Raw genomic sequence first — 19,950 nt, forward strand, 5'->3', positions numbered from 1 at the left:
CAAAAATGTTTGTATTAGCTTTTTTTATAGCAAAACAGGAAACAACCCAAGTATCCATTGAGAACAGAATGGATAAATTGTGGCACGTTCACACAACAGAATTTGACATGGGGCTGGGGATGTGGCTCAAGCGGTAGCGCGCTAGCCTGGCATCCTCAGCACCACATACTAACAAAGATGTTGGGTCCACCAAAAACTAAAAAAAAAAAAATAAATATTAAAATTCTCTCTCTCTCTCTTTCAAAAAACAAAACAAAAAAAAAAAGAATGTGACATGTTATGGTTTGGATCTGGATTATCTCTTCAAAGTCTCAGCTGTTGAAGGCTTGGTCCCCCATACAGCAATGTCTAGAGGTGGTACTTTTGCAAAGTGATTAGATCACTAGGGCTCTGCCCTGATCAGTGGAGTAATCCACTGATAATTAAATGGACTACTGGGAGGTGATGGAAATTGTATTCAGGTGGGGGATATGATTGGAGGGAATAGGTTATTAGGGGTATGCCTTTGGAGACTGTATCTTGGCCTTGACCCCTCTCCCTTCCTTCTGGCTGCCAAGAGTTAAGCAGCTTTCCTCAACCATGTTCTTCTGCTGTGATGTTTCTGCCTTAGAGCCAGCCGGCAGCGGACAGAAACCTCTAAAACCATAAGCCAAAAATGAACCTTCCCTACTTTCAGTTGTTATTGTCAGGTCTTTTGGTTATAGGAATGAAAAGTTAACTAACACAACACAGAAGTGAAAATTAACAAACTACTAATACTGTTGAATTATAATGAACAAAACAATCCAGTTTTGAATATATAATGTAAAACTATTTATATGAAGTTCAAAAACTGGCACAACTGTTACCTAGGGTGAGGAAGGTCAGTTACTGACAGGGAACAGAAGGAGAGCTTCTAGGGCATTGGTCATTTTCTCTTTTTAAAAATATTTTTTCTAGTTGTTGATTGGCCCTTATTAGTTTTTTTAAAGAATCTAATCTTTATTTTATTTGTTGTTGTTGTTGTTGTTGTTGTTGTTGTTTATGTGGTACTGAGGATCAAACCCAGGGCCTCACCAGCACTAGGCAAACGCTCTACCACTGAACCACAATCCCAGCCCCTCATTTTCTATTTTTTGATCTGGATGGCAGTTAAAATGAATATGTCTACTCTGTAAAAATTCATTGAGTTATACAAATATGTTTTGTGTAATTTTTGTGTGTATATCATATTTCAATGCAAAGTTTTTAATAATGAACATTATAATGGTGATGCCACCACACTCATCTTTCCACATATATTTTGAACTAAAGGTCTGAATCTAAGGACTAAGTCTGACAATAAAAAACATTATATGGGCTGAGGCTGTGGCTCAATGGTGGAGCGCTCATCTCAAAGTGTGAGGCCCTGGGTTCGATACTCAGCACCACATAAATAAAAAATAAAGGTACTGTGTCTACCTACAACTTACAAAAAATTAAAAACATTATAGGCTGAAATGGTAACACCAAATGCAAGAAGATACATGGGTAAAAAGTGAATAATGCAAACTTCCAAGGAGAAATTACTGTATTTATAATAATAGAGGGTAATTATGAAGATCAGTGAAAAAATATTACTTTTTGATTGTTTTTAAAAAACACAGCTTTGGGTTAGGGATGTGGCTCAGTGATAGAGTGCTTGCCTAGCAATCATGAGGCCCTGATTTCAATCCCAGGCATTGAAAACAAAACAAAACAAACAAAAACATAGCTTTAATATCTTCAAATATATATAACATTGCTACAGCTGGAGGAAATCCGGGATTATCCATGGGTAAATTTTTTTCAGCCACTATGTACTAGGTATAGAGAAAATCTTTGAATGACCACCTGACTATTGACCAAATTAACATAGGCTCAAAAGCCTATAGGTCTGAACAATTTTATCAGGATGAGGTAAGTGCCAATTTCAATTCAGATGTTTGAATGTAACTAAATATTATAATATATAATATTATAATAACTTTCTAGATGACTGGCATTTGTTAGAAGGACCCACAACCACATCTGTTCTGCAGAAAGATGGCCTATTTATCTGTTCTTCATGGTAGGCCATAGTGGCTAGAACACCACTATCTCTGGCCCACATGGACACTGTTATGCCACTGAGGAGGCAATAAAAAAGAAACTGCCACTACTTTCACTTGATTTAAGGCCTTCTCTAATGTCATATGCAAAGTGATCCCTCAGTATCACTTTAATTTATCTAAATATTTGGCAGGTATAGACTATGCTACAAAATTTTCTAATGTGTATATGAGAATCATTTGTTAACAATACAGAAACTACATAAATACCACAACACTACAGATTTTCTGAAGGCTTGAAATAAATGAATTAAAAACTAGATAGTAGCCCCTCGTAAAAATATCTTTAGGAGTAGTTTTCTAACATATCCCTTGGTAATATTTTTTTTCAGTGCTGGGGATTGAACCCAGGGTCTTACACATGCTAGGCAAGTGCTCTAGCACTGAGCCACAGCCCTAGTCCTCTTGGGAGAATTCCGTTTTTGTGCATGTGGTACTGGGTGCTTTACCACTGAGCTATATTCCCAGTCATTTTTTATTTTTATTTTTAGACAGGATCTTGTTAAGTTGCTGAGGGTCTCACTAAAATGCTGAGATTGGCCCAAAACTTGTGACCGAGTTACTGGAATGATAGGTGTGTACCACCATGCCTGGCTTGGAGTATTCTTGATGAGTCTTTCTTTTTATCAGAACCTGGACATTTGGGGTATTATGAAACTCTGGATCTTATTTAAAACATCATTTTTGGCTGGTTTCCTATGATACTACTGTGGCTGAAGACAGGGGTGGAGCTGGAAGATATTGCCTTGTTATTGTCAGGTGGCTGTAGAAATTCTAGTTTATATTTGGCCTCTGTCAACATCCAAGGGTGGGGAATCCCTATTACTGTTGGGCGAGGCTGGGAATTTTGGCTTCCACTAGGCCGCCAATGATACCTCCCTTACTGGGATTGGTAAAAATGCCTTATAGCAGTCTATGTATGGCTTTCACTGATACTATGGAAGAAAAAAGTGTCATTATTGCTGGGAAGATGTGAAAATATGGATTTTCCAATAATTTTCCTCTGACACAACCCCTGATCCAGTGCCAGCATTACTGCAAGGTGGGTTGAGGTGACCGTCTAGACTCCCTACTGCATCTTTTCAGGAGACAATTGGAGTGACTGTTTTAATAGTTTGGATTTGAAATGTCCCCAACCTCACCAAAGTCTTGGCCCTCAGCTGGTGGTGCTGTTAGTAGGTGATGGAAATTTCAGGAGGTGGGGCCTACTCAGAAGAGGTAGGCCACTGGGAACATCGCATTGAAGGGTTAATTTTATCCCCAGCCAGTTCCCATCTCCCATCCTCTGCTTCCTAACTACCATGAGGTGAGCAGCTCTGCTCCACCCTGTGCTCCCTACCATGATGTTCTGCCTTGCCAAAGGCTCAGAATGATGGGACCACGTAAGCATGGACTGAAACTTAAGCCAAAATACATCTTTCCTCCCTCAAATTGATTTTCTCAGGGACTTTGTCACAGTGACTGAAAGCTGACTAGCAGGTGTTTTTCTGTGGTGTTTGGCTGCAGATAAGCAGATATTATCTAAAAGTTTTCTAGCAGGCTTTCTTAGCTTTATTGTTTGTCTTTGCTAGTTGGTGATTCTGGGTTTTGCTACTGTATCTAGCACCAAGTCTGCGAACAAAAAGAAAACCCAGAGAACATACATTGGTGTTGTTCTTTAAGGCTCAAGGATTCTAGCTGTTCTACCTTCTTTTATTGTCCGTTCAAAGAATTAGGTGTGTGTTACATAAAATGCTCAGGGTTTTTAGTTGTATTTAGTAGGGGCTATAGGGAGAAGTACATCTACTTCATCATTCTGCAAGTGGAAGTTTGGCTAAGATTGTTGCATTTTCAAATGAAAACAATAGAGAGAATATCATGAAAAATTCTATACACATAAATTTGACAGGGCTGGGGCTATAGCTCAGTGGCAGAGTGCTTGCCTGGCACAAAAAATCTCCAGATCCAAAGTATTTCACTGGAGAATTCTATCAAATGTTTAATGAGAACATCCATTCTATGCAATTTCTTCTAAACAACAGGAGGGAATACTTCCCAACTAATTTTATGAAGCCAGTATCAGCCTGATATGACACCAGATAAGAGTATCATGAGAAAAAAAACCCTACAGGTCAATATTCCTCAGGAACATAGAAAAGTTTTCAATAAGATAATTTTAGCAAATTAAATCAAGAAGTATACAAAAAAAGAATTCTAGGGCTAGGGTTGTGGCTCAGCAGTACAGTGCTAGCCTAGCATATGCTAGGCCCTGGGTTCGATCCTCAGCACCACATAAAAATAAATAAAATAAAGGTATTGTGTCCAACTACAACTAAAAAATAAATATTTAAAAAAAGAATTCTAAACTCTTGAGAAAGTAAGTTATGAATTGTGTCTTATACCCCTCAAAATTTCATATGTGGAAGCCCTAACCCCAAAGTGGCTATGTTTGAAGACAGGTCCTACAGAGGGGTAATTAAGGCTAAATGAGCCCATAAGGCTGGGGCTTGAATCCAATAGAACTGGTAGTCTTTTGTGTGTGTGTGTGTGTGTGTGTGTGTGTGTGTGTGGTACTGGGGATTGAACTCAGGGCCTTGTGCATGCTACACAAGTACTCTATAACTGACCTATATCCCTAGCCCTTTTTATTTTTGAGACAGGGTCTCACCAACTTGATGAGGCTGGCCTCAAACTTGTGATCCTCTTGCCTCAGCCTCCTGAACAGGTGGGATTATAGGCATGTTCCACCACACTTTGTGGCTCTGATAGGCTTATTGAAAAGGAAAATATCTCCCTCTATCTGCACCTGCTCCAAAGAAAGGCCATATAAGGAAGTGGAAAACAAGGAAGGGGACCCTCAACAAAAACTTCTGGTCTTTGATCAGGGACTTTCAGCCATCAGAATTTTGAAAAATAAATTTCTGTTGTTAAAGACACCCAGACTGTGGTATTTTATTATGGTAGCCCAAACTGCCTAACACATGGGACTTTATTCCAACAATGCAAGGCTGGTACAATGTTTGAAAAATCAATCAATGTTATTCATAATATTAATAGGTTAAAGAAGACAAATCACACAATCATATCATTTGACACAGAAAAAGTATTTGACAACATCCAGTGTCTATTCATGATAAAACTACAACAAATTAGCAGAGGTGAAATTTCTAAACTTGATAAAGAAAATTTATTTAAAAAATCCCTATAGTTAACATCAGACTGAAATACTGAAAGATTGACTGCTTTCCCCCTAAGATTGGAAACAAGGGAAGGATGACTGCTCTCACCACTGTTATTCAGTATGTTATACTGGAAGTTTTAGTTACTGCAATAGGCAATAAAGAAAATAAAAGGTAAAGAGATTGATAAGGCAGAAGGAGAACAATCCTTACTTTGGGGTGACATGATGGTCTACATAGAAAAATTTTAAGGAGCTGCATACAGCAGCACACACTTGTAATCCCAGTGACTTGGGATGCTGAGGCAGGAGGTTCACAAGTTCAGCCTGGGCAACATAATGTGACCTTGTCCCAAAATAAAAACCAAAAAGGGCTGGGGGTCTGACTCTGTGATAAGAGTGTCCCTGGGTTCAATCCCTAGTACTACAAAAATCAAAAGAAAAAATAATAAAAACAAAACTACATAATTCAGCCCGGTTGTAGGAATATAAGATGAATGTACAAAAATTCACTGTAATTGTACATACTAGCAATGAACATATGGAAACTGAAAATTATAATTATAATACCATTAAAATTGCTCAAAAATTAACATTTAATTTAAATCTAGCAAAACATACAGGACTTGTTTGCCGTAAACTACATAATGCTGATGAAAGAAATCATAGAAGATCTAAATAAATGAGAAATAAGAAGGCTTGACATTGTAAACATGTCAGTTTTCATCGAATGTTATACAGGTTTAACTCCTATGAAAATTCAGCAAGGTTTCTTATAAAAATTAAAACAGCCACAGCAATTTTGAAAAATGAAGAATAAAGTGGGAGAAATCAACTCATATGATTTTGAAACCAGACCTAAATCTTCCATCTTATACAAAATTTATTCAAAATGGATCACGCACTTCAATGTAAAAATATAAAACGCTGTTGTGTGTGTGTGGTGCTGGGGAATGAACCTAGGGCCTTATGCATGTCAGTCAGTCATAAGTCCCCAGCCCTAAAACTGAAATTCGTAAAAAATAGGAGAAAATCTTTGGGATATACAGATAGATGAGGAGTTCAAAGAGATGACATTAAACACACAATCTAAGCTGGGGACAGTGGTGTAGTAATCCAAGTTATTCAGTAGGCTGAGGCAGGAGGATTGCAAGTTTGAGGCCAGCCTTGGAAACTTAGCAAGATCCTGTCTCAAAAATAAATTAATGAAAAGGGCTAGAAATGTAGCTTAGTGGTAAAGCACCCCTGGGTCAAATCTCCAAGACAAAAAAAATAAATAAATACTCCAATTAGAAAATGGGCAAAAGATATGAAAATACATTTCACAAAAAGGATATATGGGGCTGGGGTTGTGGCTCAGTGGTAGAGCGCTTGCCTCGCACATGTGAGGTACTGGGTTCGATCCTCAGCACTGCATAAAAGTAAATAAATAAAATAAAGGTATTGTGTCCATCTACAACTAAAAAACATTTTTAAAAGGATATATGGATGGGAAATTAGGAAACTCTGTCAAAAACCTAGACTTGGGGGCGGGAGTACATGCTTATAAAACCAGTGACTTGGGAGGCTGAGGCAAGAGAATCTAAAGTTTGAGGCTAGCCTGGCCTCGGAAACTTAGCAAGATCATCTCTAAAAATTAAAAAAATTTAAAGGATTGGGAATAAAATTTAGTGGTAGAGTGCCTCTGGGTACCAAATAACAACAACAATAACAAAAACAACAACAACAACAAAACAACAAAAAATACTCTAAAGACTTAGATCGTGTCTGTAAAAGGCCTGTTTTGGAATAACTGCACAGCATGGGGCAAAATAAATGGTCTAAATATAGATGGTACTCAAAAATGTTAACTGATCCAGGTGTGGTGACGCACGCTTGTAATCCCAGTGGCTCAGGAAGCTGAGGCAGGAGGACTGAGAGTTCAAAGCCAGCCTCAGCAATAGCAAGGCTCTAAGCACTCAGTGAGACCCTGTCTCTAAACAAAATCCAAAAAAAAAAAAAAATAGGGCTGGGATGTGGCTCAGGGTGGAGTGCCCCTGAGTTCAATCCCTAGTATTCCCCACAAAATGGTAACTGAACTTATTTGCTTTTGAAGATTAAATGAAGTAATATTAAAAACTAATTCTTCATCAATGTTCTAATATCATTTCAAACCATACAGATTTTTCACATTTTTATTAGTGAATTTTAATTATGCAGAATAATGGGTTTCATTGTGACATTATATGTGCAGAAAAATTTTGATCATACTCATCTCCCCCTCCCCCAATCCCCTCTTCTTCTCTAATAGTCTCTGTGTTACTTTCAAGTTGTCTTTCTTTTTTCCCCTAGAGCCTACATATGAACATGTGATACTTGTTTTTGAGTCTAGTTTACTTCAACATTATGATCTTCAGTTTCATAATTTTCCTGCAAATGACATGATTTCATTCTCCTTTATGGCTGAATAATACTCCATTGTGTATATATGACACACTTTCTTTATCCATTCATCTACTGATCAGCATCCTAGGCTGATTCTATACCTAGGATACTGTAAATTGTGAAATGAAAGGCCTGAGTCTGCAGGTATCTCTATAGTATGTTAACTTTAATTCCTTCAGGTATATACCCAGGAGAGGCATAACTGGATCATATGGCTAAAAACAATACATTCTACCTAGCAAGTGCAACCAGGTCCAAATTTCATTAAGGAATTTAATATGATCAATAATTTAATATTCTGCTTTGTTGTCCAGTTAAAATTAAGGGTTCATATGACAGGAAAGAACTATGGGAAACAGAAGAGATTCAGCAAAAATTCATGGCACTTAAAATGGTTAAGTATTCTGAATTCTCAGAACAAATATTATAGCACCAAAGTCTCATATGAATTAAGGAGTGCATCTCTCTCCTTGTGAGAGAAGGCTAACTCTTTTAGTTGCTAAATTTAGTCTTTTCTAAACTGTTCCTCTATTCTTGTTACCTGACTTATTTGATAGATATTATTTTTTTGTGTGTGGTGCTAGGGATTGAACCCAGGGCCTTGTGCATGCAAGGCAGGCAACTCTACTAAGTGAGCTATATCCCCAGCCTGATAGATACTATTTTTAAAGTGGTACAATGGACATCTTCCATTTAGGTTGAAAAATTAAAATCACTGCCATTGTACAGATAATTGATATTGACTTGGAGTGTCAATGGAATGAGAATTGTTAGCTCAGCACCAGGGCTGCTACAGTTATACAAAAATACAGACAGCAAAGACAAGAAAATGCTCAACTCTTGTGTTCTTCATGATGCTATTCTGATTTTTAGGAGGGAGGAGAAAGTGTTGATGAGACATGGGACATGTTTTGAGCAAGGCTCTGAAGCTTTCTTTAACAGAATGTGGATAGCCTCTTGTGGGAGGGACAGCCTGGGCCCTGGTTTCTAGAAGTGATTCAACAAGCAGTTCTGGAGGATAAAATCTGGTGCTGAGAGCAGAAAATTCAAGGATGTTTATCTCTGTCCTTTAAGAACCTAACGTGGTAGAAATAGATCTACAATGAGATCAACTATTTCTCATAGTAACTAGCAGGTCCTACCAGCCCCTTTACCTGAAGCTGTATGATCTACTTATTCATTTCTTCATTCACTCAAACTTTTAAAAAAATTTTATAAATATTTATTTTTAGTTATAGTTGGACACAATACCTTTTATTTATTTATTTATATGTGGTGCTGAGGATCGAACCCAGGGCCTTGCACATGCTAGACGAACGCTCTACCACTGAGCCACAACCCCAGCCCTCATTCAAACTTATATTTAATATTTCACTTCATAATAGCCATTATGTGAAGCATTGGGAACACAAAGACAAGTAAGACAAAAATGGCTTCCCAAAGTAGCCATTATTTCTGAGGAGCTGAATTTATACTTTTTCTGGCAGAAAAGTCCTTCTCTTTCCACAAAACCAAAGACCATTTGTACTTCAACTTCTTCTCAAGTCTTTGCAAATGAAGGCCATATGCTTATAGTCAATCCAATTATTCCAATATTCCCCTTTCATTTGGGCTTATGCATTTTAGAAACTGTAGGCTTTGGCCCTCTATTGATGCCATCACTATGATGACCCTATTATATGAAGCAACTTCCCAAGGGAAAGTTATTAACTAATGCTCTATTTCTCTTTTAAGACTAATAAATGCTATTGAATATTGAATCAGACTTGGAAATCTTGCTCTTCAAAACCCTACCATCATTTCAGATTGAATTTCCAACAGTTTCATCCTATAAATGGGCTTGCATTATGTTCTTGAACAAATGAGCTTTACTTTAACTACAGATCCACCATGACCTGGTATAATGTGCCTGGTATAATGTGCCTTAGTGAATTGGTAAGCATGTTATGTGACTTTGCATTATGTATGTGTAATTAGTCACTCTTTCTCCCCAAGCAGCATACAAATAACATTAAGAGCATTAATTCCCTAAGTCAAAGGTACAAGCATGCAAATACCTGACAGAAGGCTGTGGAATATTGTCTGGACTGGCTGGTACCTGGACTCCCTTTTCCCATTCTTCTTTCCATGTGTCCGAAAAGAGGTAATAGCTGTCAGGATTGACGTGATGAGAATCTGGAATTTTCATGGCACTGATGAGGTCCTTCCGGAATACCTGGGAAGATATTGCACATGCCTTGAGAAGTTAGCTCATAACTATGGAACAAATACCATTTAATGTTCTCCTTTTATTTTTGTATTTTGGGAACTGTGATTAAACCCAGGGGCCCTTTACCACTGAGCTATATTTCCAAGCCCTTTTAATTTTTAAAATTTGAGACAGGGCCTCACTATGTTGCTTAGGGTCTTGTTAAGTTGCTGAGGTTGGCATCAAATCTGTGATCTTCCTGCTTCAGCCTCCCAAGTTGCTGGGATTATAGGTACAAGCCACCACACCCAGCTAATATTCTCCTTTTAAAAAGGCCATCCCATGTCCTACTTCCTAAATAGTCAGACCAACTTCTGTTTGAAAAGTTTTGAAGAACTGAAGGGTAGCTAAGCTTTTTTGGACTTAATAAAGAGTAAAGGAGTCCTTCCTGAATTATTTTCTTGGGCTTATTAAATTTAGATTAACAATATAAATTACTCTAAGACAGTGTGCATCAAATAATCCTTAACTCTCTTAAACTAAGAAACAAATATTAACTGATAACCTATAATTGTTTATTTGGCCATTGGCTCATTTACTTAGAAATAATTCTACACCTATAGAAACATTACAAAAACAGTAAGAGTTCCTGTACATCCTTCATTTAGTTTTGTCTAATATTAACATTTTAAATAATCCAAGCACAATGAGCCAATCAAGGAAATTAACATTGCAATACTACTAACTAATCTATAAACTTTACTCAAATTTCACTAGTTTTCCCTTCAATGTCCTTTTGTTCTAGAATTCAACCTAAGACCTTACACTGTAATAGTCATATATCTCTCGGTATCCTCCAATTTGTAAATTTCTCAGTCTTTTGTCTGTCATAACTTTGACATTTGATGAATGTTGATGATGTATTTTGTAGTATATCCTCCCAACTGGGGATTGTCTGATGTTTTCTCATGACAGATTGAGGTTCTATACTTTGTGCAAGAATACCACAGAAATAATGAGTCTTCAATCCATTATTACATCAGGAATGTATGATGTTGATGTGTTATTTCTGGTGATGTTAAACTTGGTCATTGGTTCAGGTAGTGTCTTGTTGTTGGTTTCCTCCAGTGTTAGGTTACTATATTTCCCTTTGTAATTAAATACCTTAGAGAAGATAATTTGAGACTATATTCTGTTTTTCCTCAAATTGCCATGGACTAACTTTAGAGTCCATTGGTAGATATCTTGCCTCCAACAATTATTACTATGGTGTTCTAATAGTGATTTTCTATTTTCATCACTTCCTTTATTCATGGAAATCACTCTATAGTGAAGATCTGCCAATTCCTCATTTACTTGTTCAATTATTTATTTAAATCATTATAGATTCATAAATATCTAACTCTTTGGGTTATAATTCAGTATTAATATTTTCTTATTTAAATTATTCCACCTGTGGCCACAGGGTGTTTTTTTTTCAGATTGTCACCTGTGCAATTTTGACATCTAAGGCTCTGAAATAATCTGATTTCATAGGTACCAAATACTGGGATTATTTGGTACCTATGAAATAATCTGGACCTAGTGCCATTTTTGTGGGGGTACTTCCTTAATAATTCTGTCTACTTCTGTGGGAATTGCCCTTTTAAAGCTCATTACCTCTAATGGGGTCAATTTTGGTAACATGTATTTCCACAGGAAATTATCTATTGTATCTAGGTTTTCAAATTTATTTGCATAGTGGCCTGTAAAGTACAGGCAGTCACACTGTGCGCAGCAGTGTGGGATCATAAAAATGATAATGCTGAAACTATGAAAAGAAATATTATTTGTTTGATGCCAGGGATTGAATCCTGAGCCTTGTGCATGCAAAGCATGTGCACTACCACTGAGTTGCACCCCAACCCTATTAATTTTGCCATTAATAATTAATGGAAAAATTATGATTGTTTTGTGACTTCTAAACATTTTGTCAAAACATCAGAAACTTTTTTAGTGCTACTATAATATATATAGAAATAAAAAATAGAATTGATATTTAATATACTATAATTAAAACATGAAAAACATTGAGAATCGAAGTATTTTATTTCTCTGTAGACAAACTTATGAAGACTATGTTGAGTCAGGCACAGTGGTGTGTGTCTGCAATCCCAGCTACTTGGGTGGCAGAGGCAGATAGGTCACAAGTTCAAGGCCAGCCTTCACAACTTAATGAGACCCTGCCTCATAAAACAAAAGGGGCTAGAGATGTAGCTCAGAGTTAGCTTGCCTTGCATGTGCAAGGCCCCAGGTTCAACCCCCAATACTTTACAAAAAATAGATCGGTTTATAATATTATACACAACCATGTTGTTTATAATATTACTAAATAACCCCCAATACTATACAAAAAATAGATTGATTTATAATATTATACACAACAATGTTGTTTATAATATTACTACATAATGGAAATTACTGATGTTTTCTTTATGATGATTTATTTTTTTGTTTACTTATTCTGTCTGATACTTTGAGAGGTGCTTTTAAAGTCTCCTATGATTAGTATGTCTCTGTTTTTTGGATCACCTGTATATTCTGTTTCATAAAGATAGTTGCTGTGTTATTCAGAGCAAAAATATTCCTAAGCACATTTTCATGGTGAACTGTAGATTTTAGTATTGAAATGTCTCCTTCTTTTTCTTTGGGGCTTGAATTCTACTTGGTCTGATATCAGGATCACTACTCCTGATGTTTTCATTTCCATTTTCCTGGTATATTATTGTCTATCTCTTTTATTTTTAGCCTTTCTGAATAGGTGTTTTAGGTATGCTGTTATACACATCATACAGTTGGGGTCTCATTTTGTGAGCCACATGAAAATACTTTTCTTTAATAAGTGTTAAGCCTATTCATATCTATTGGTATGATTCATTTGTTTGGTTTTAACTCTATTGTATTTTAAATTATATATATATATTTTCTAAACTTCTTTGTCTACCAGTTTTGTATTCCTTGTGTATATTTTAAAAATTTGTAGTGTCATTCTAGTTGTTATCTTTATACTTAGAAATTTAAAAAATGTCCTTAATCTCATCTTTTTTAACTGTTTACTATCAGGTTTACCAGTTTTTATCACTATCAGTGAATACCTCAGGGGTAAGGAGATAGGAATAAATGTACTGTGGCAGCCAAGAGGCTCACAGTGATAGCCCCAAATTCACTCCTTCCAGGGAACTATAACTGTGTGGAAAGTTCAAATGTTAGAGGTAGGGATAATGACAAATGGGTATGTATGGAGCTACAATTCAGACTATAACTGATACTCTGGTTCCACAGATCTCTGAGTGACTAAACTGCCACAGAAGCCTCAGCTTTCTGATTCTGTTTTTTCAGCAACTGAAAGAGAGTATATCATAGATTATTAAGCTAACTTGGCAATGATTTCAGTGATGATGGCCCAGTTAACATCTAAGTAATAAGGGAATACATTTTCACATGGAAGCATGTATGCATTGATCTATACTTCACTTACTAATTTCTACTATTAAAAAAAACATTAATACTTGCAGGTTGAAGATAAATGTGTCCACATTTCTGAAAAATCAAAGGAAGAGATGCTATCAAGCAAACATTTTAGCCTTTAATGCTTATCAAGGTTTTCTAAGGAGAACCACTCACCAAGTTCTATGTAACATGAACATAGAAACACAGAGTATGATCAATTAATTAATTAATTAATTAATTCTGAGGAAGTGCAGTTCTGTTTAAACTGATATAGTTTCACACAATATAGGATTGAATTATCATATAATCAAATGATGCCATTTAAATGAATAAAAGCTCATTCCATTTACTACTTTGCAGGGGACAACTCTGCAAATGCTTGTTTATTTCACTTAGGGAAGATTTAAAATAAATATGACCAGAGCAAAGTAGAGAAGGAAATCTACCTTGAACATGCAAATGGCCAAGGGGCAACAAAACGACCTTCCTACCAGGAATCCTGGCCAATTAAAGTTAATTGGGTGCTGCAAAGGGAGAAATCTAAGTCTACAGGAAACAAACACTGGTGGTTTATTACATAATGCTTTGTTTAAGTGGGTAAATCACAGACATATTCATTTAACATGTTCTGCAGAGAGCTCAGTGTTCTGAGTGACTAGCAGGAGACACTGACTCATCATTATGCTGAACACTCCAATCTATTTCTATAAATTACTGTTAATGAGCCAGTGGTTAAGTAGTGATGGCAATTTACAATTGTACTAAACTAATGTCTGGGAAAATGACAGTGCTGTGGCAAATTCTACCTTGGATCTGGAAAGACTATGGAAGACAAATATTTATTAACACCCCAAAATATTTAATTATTTTCCAAGTGATACTCTACAAACTAAATCAACTGATTATAATATCATGCTTTGGGCTTAATAATGCCATACCATCTAATCACAAAACAAGAGACATATCTTAACAACTAACATGTCTGCTTATTAATTTCTGTTCTATAAAAATGTTTTCTAAGTAGCCTAGAAACATATAATAATGGGTTGAATGGATATACACAAAAGGTATGTTTATACTTAATTCCCAGAACCTGTGGATGTTACTTTATTTGGGAAAAGGGTCTTTGTAGATGTTATTAAGTTATGGATCTTGAGATGAAGACATCATTCTGGGATATCTGGGTGGACTCTAAATGGAGTGATAAGTGTCCATATAAGGAAAAGGCAGGGGGAAATCTGAGGCAGTGATTGAGTGATGCACCAGCTTCCAGAAGCTAGAAGAGGCAAAGAATGGTATCTCTCCTAAAGACTCTGGAGAGAGTGCAGACTGGCTAACTTTGTTCTTCTGGCTTTTAGAACTGTGAGAGAATAAATTCCCATCATTTTAAGCCACCTAGTTTCCAGCAATTTGTTAAGGTACCCCAGGAAACTAATATACATATTTACGGAAGTGTAACTTGAAACTATAGGTAGATATAAAAGCAGAGGCCAATGACATCTGGCCCTGTTCATGGCTTCAGAAATACCAAACCTCCAGGGAACAGACACTCTGTGAAGTCTGGGAAACCTCAAACTGTAGAACACCAATTCATACCTGTTTTTCTTAAGCAAATGACAGCTAAATCCTACTACTACTACAATTTTCCCTTCCTCTTTAGGATAAAAGCAGACTTGTATGATAAGCCCAATTTCAATTTTACAAGTTAGCCAGATCAAACAGTGTCATATCCAAGTTTTCTAGAGAAGCATTTTTACTCAAGGCAGAGTGTGAGTCTGCCTTATCTTGCTGTATGAGTCAAAATCTCAAGCATGAAGCAGAATATAAAATGTGAAGAAGAAGTGGAAATGTAAGTTCAGCACTCAGGAAGATATCTGCAAAGTGACATGAAATATATTTACCAGACTGGTCTCATGAACCTGCTTCTGAAAAGAAAAGGCATTTTTAAAAGACTTTAAATTGAATACAAACAAAACAGCTAGAGCACATCCTATTTAGCAATATAGGTTTTATACATATACAGTGGCATACACATATATACATATTTGAAAATATTTTCATAAAGAAACTATAAAAGGGCAAACCAAAAACTTTAAAAAAATCTGCAGTAGAGAAGAAAACAGGAAAGGGAGTTTCTTAGTCTATTTTCTGCTGCTATATTATAAACAGAATATTTGAGACTGGGTGATTTATTTAGCTCATGGTTCTAGAAGCTAGGAGCTCTAAGAGCACAGTGTTGGCATCTTGTAAGGGTCTTCATACTGCATCATCCCACGGAGGTAGGGTAAGAAGTGGGTGTGAGAGCAAAAGAACACTGGATGCCTTCTTCCCCCCCATCTTTTTTGGGTAACTTCTTTCTATAACAAATCCACTCTCATGATAACTCACTCTTGACAATGACATTAATCCACTCATGAGGGCATGACCTAATCACTTTTTATTAAGCCCACCTCCCAACACTTGCAATGAGGATGAAATTTATAACACATTAACTTTAGGGAATACATTCAAACCATACAGGGGGAGAGACAAAAACTGGATCTTTCCAATTGTGTTTTGTTTTACGGTTTGATGCTTGAACAAGGCAAATGATTTATATAGCAAAAAATTTTTTCAAGAAAGTAATATGAGTTGTGGGACAGGTTACCTGGATTGGTCTACTGGCTTCATTACTTAATAGCTTTTTTAAAAAAACCCTTTATTTATTTATTTTTAATGTGTTGCTGAGGATTGAACCCAGTGCCTCACACATGTGAGGCAAACACTTTACCACTGAGATACAACTCTAGCCCTAATTCATAGCTTTTGGCAAATTTTCTAAATTCTCTGTCTCAGTGTACTCATCTGTAAGATGGGAATAATAATAATACCCATCTCATCAGGGTTGTTTAAATGGGTTAACTTGTGTAAAGGATTTAGCATGGTACTAGGCTCATCATAATTGCATTAAATAAATATTAGATGCAGTTATTTTATTAACATGATCTCAGTGTTCCTTCTAAAAGCATAAAAAATGTAGCTCAGCTCTTCTATCTAGTCCATAAAGTAATTGTTGATACAGTGAGAGAGATTTGAGTGAAGCTCAACTAAAATGGGGATGGCTTGGCTTGAAGGCTGTAGGGTTCCCAAGCAAGAGCCTTATCAAGAACATTACATTCTAGAGGCTACAAATAATGCAGAAATTTCACAAAATAAAACATAGCCATTCATTGTTAAAGATTATGAATGAGGGAGCTGAATGTTGACACTGATCTTTCTAGGTAATGAAGTTGAGAAGTTTAAGAGTTCTTAATTGTGTGCCTGTTTTATATGCATTGGTAGTTTCCCCAAACGATACTGAAACAAAAAGGCTTTGTACTTAACAGATAACTGCTCATTTATGGTCAGAGGGGATTCACAGGCTAACATACAGTCCAGAAGCTATGCCAAGTCCAACACTGCATGTGCATCTGGCCTCTCAGATGCTTGCAGAAACAAAGGAGGCCTCACTATGAATTCAATTAGAACATCAATGCTTAACCTGCCAGAACCACAAAATGAAAATGCCCTTCATGGACAACTCTGTCTTTTATTACTCTCATTAACATCTCTCAGTGGGCAATTTCTTAAAGCACAGCTAGTCTGAATGTTTGTGTGACATTTTTTCAGAGGAAAAGCCAAAACATTTACTTCCTGTATGACACAAAGGGAAACACTGTCTGGTCCATGTCAATAAAGCAGAGAGACTGATCAATGTTGATCACATAAATTTGATCCCTCCAACATACACAACAGCTACAAGTACAAAACATGGTACTATATTTAATCAAAGGGAATTGACTATAAATATACAATCTTAAAGTAAGTCAATCAACCATATGAATCAGAGAAAACCCAGCAAAGAATATCATGCTTAAAACTGACAGCCTTTTTTTTTTTTTTTTGGTACCAGGGATTGAACCTATGGGTGCTTCAACATTGAGCCACATCCCCAGCCCTTTTTTATAATTTATTTAGAGACAGGGTCTTGCTAAGCTGCTTAGGGCCTTGCTACATTTCTGAGCATGGCTTTGAACTCTCATCCTCCTGCCTCAGCCTCCTGAGCCGTTGCTGGGATTACAGGTATTCACCACTGTGCCCGGCCTTAAAACCTTTCCTTATATGATAACAAAGATACCCATTTCTTTTTTTTCTTTTTTTTATTGGTTGTTCAAAACATTACATAGTTCTTGATATATCATATTTCACACTTTGGTTCAAGTGGGTTATGAACTCCCATTTTTACCCCGTATACAGATTGCAGAATCACATCAGTTACACTTCCATTGATTTACATATTGACATATTCATGTCTGTTGTATTCTGCTGCCTTTCCTATCCTCTACTATCCCCCCTCCCCTCCCCTCTCCTCCCCTCTTCTCTCTCTACCCCCTCTACTGTAATTCATTTCTCCCCCTTGTATTATTTTTCCCTTTCCCCTCACTTCCTCTTGTATGTAATTTTGTATAACCCTGAGGATCTCCTTCCATTTCCATGCAATTTCCCTTCTCTTTCCCTTTCCCTCCCACCTCTCATCCCTGTTTAATATTAGTCTTCTTCTCATGCTCTTCTTCCCTACTCTGTTCTTAGTTACTCTCCTTATATCAAAGAAGACATTTGGCATTTGTTTTTTAGGGATTGGCTAGCTTCACTTAGCATAATCTGCTCTAATGCCATCCATTTCCCTCCAAATTCTATGATTTTGTCATTTTTTAATGCAGAGTAATACTCAATTGTGTATAAATGCCACATTTTTTTTTTTTATCCATTCGTCTATTGAAGGGCATCTAGGTTGGTTCCACAGTCTTGCTATTGTGAATTGTGCTGCTATGAACATCGATGTAGCAGTGTCCCTGTAGCATGCTCTTTTTAGGTCTTTAGGGAATAGACCCAGAAGGGGAATAGCTGGGTCAAATGAAGATACCCATTTCTATCAAGACATTGAGTTCACATTAATTTTTCCAATAATCAAATATAAATTAATTTCTAAATTTAAAAATTATAAAAACCATATAAATATTTTTCATGGGAATATTTTTCAACCAGTTTAAAGCAGCTTTCATATTTCTTATAAACAGGCTGGAAAAAAAGAAGAAAAAAAGAAAAGAAAAAAAGAAAAGAAAAAAAGAGAAAGAACAAGAAAAAAAAACAAAAAAGGTGGCACACATCTATAATCTCAGCTATGCAGGACTGAGGCAAGATCAGAAGTTTGAAGCCAGCTTAGGTAACTTAATGAGATCCCATCTTAAAACAAAAAAAGGCTGGATATGTACTTCAACAGTATAGCACTTACCTAACATGTGCAAACCCCTGGGTTTAATCCCAGTACCAATAAAATACAATAGAAGAAGATGAAAGAAAAAAGAATAAACATTTTTGATGGCTTTGGGCTGATACCAACTGGAACATCAATGATTATAAAGCATTGTATTTTGGGGTTATTTAGGTAAGTTAAATAATTACTTCTCTTACCTCATACTCATACCAAACAGAAATGTTTGTATCCTAGTAATGGAGGAGGGGGAGTAATCAAGTCTGACTTGGAGATTTGGGCAATTTTCACATAGGAGATGACATTTGAGGTTTTCTCTGAAAGGTATTCTCCCTTCTCTCAATGTCCCTTTTTTTGTGCAACATGTGTACATTTGCAGCTTAGTGCTTTTTATCTGCTGTAGGTCTGAAAACTAATCAAGCATGTTATAAATACAGGCAAAATGATGTATATAAGCTCTACTTGAGGGTATGCAGTATTCTCTGTGGAATTAAAATTCAAGATCTTACACTTCATTGCTATGAAAGTCTTAGATAAAAAATTAATGGGACTCCAGGCCTACGGATGGTATGCCTATAGTCAAACTTTTAAGATAGGATAATGTATTTTACAGACCAGACTAATATTAGATAAAAATATCTTGGCTTTTGAGAAAGCATGGAAAGAAAACTTTTTAACATGTTCCAATTGGTTCTAGTTCTATGTGCTTTTTCTAGGGAAATGTTTTTAAAAATATCTTTGGGAGTATGAGCCCTTTAGAGAATCAGATGGTAATTATTAGCTAAATCAACTAATTACTAACTAAACTAATTACTAATAAAATTCACATAAGAACATACCCTTAAAATTTTATATAACTTTAAGAAGGTATTCAGAATTTTCAGAGTTTTAAGCACAATTTTTTTTTGCTGGATTTTCTGTATTCCCTGAACCACATATGTGGGATTCACACACCCCCAGCAAACTCTTCCCTAGAGAATAAATCAGGGGAAGGCATACACAGAAATCTCACTGTGCACTATCAAAGAAAATATGTACCTATTAATGCAGCCAATTAAGACCCAACATAAAAGATAACTTATAACTTATATTATACTTCAATGACTAACTCCCAGTAAAAATGTAAGATACAAGACTTCCAATATCATCTCAGACCTGTAGAGAGATGGAAAAAAGAAACTCCCATTTTTTACAAGAAAATGATGAGACAGGCAATAAATTAACATCTTTTCACAAATCTGCCAGAGAAATAGCCACTTGCACATGGTCACCTTAAAGAGAGACAGGCCTCTGT

The 19,950-nt window shown here is 36.2% G+C and overlaps 1 protein-coding gene across 1 annotated transcript in view; it reads right to left on the bottom strand.

Moving 5' to 3' along the window:
* The window catches only part of Jade3 (jade family PHD finger 3), a 118,420-nt gene that overhangs the window by 39,166 nt on the left and 59,304 nt on the right, over nucleotides 1–19,950 (bottom strand). Inside the window, exon 5 of the mRNA XM_026413740.2 lies at nucleotides 9,747–9,904. Within this exon, the coding sequence (XP_026269525.1) occupies nucleotides 9,747–9,904 (158 nt within the window). The remainder of the gene's footprint in view (nucleotides 1–9,746; nucleotides 9,905–19,950) is intronic.

Source organism: Urocitellus parryii, chromosome X, assembly GCF_045843805.1.
Source record: "Urocitellus parryii isolate mUroPar1 chromosome X, mUroPar1.hap1, whole genome shotgun sequence".
Classification (NCBI taxonomy): domain Eukaryota; kingdom Metazoa; phylum Chordata; class Mammalia; order Rodentia; family Sciuridae; genus Urocitellus; species Urocitellus parryii.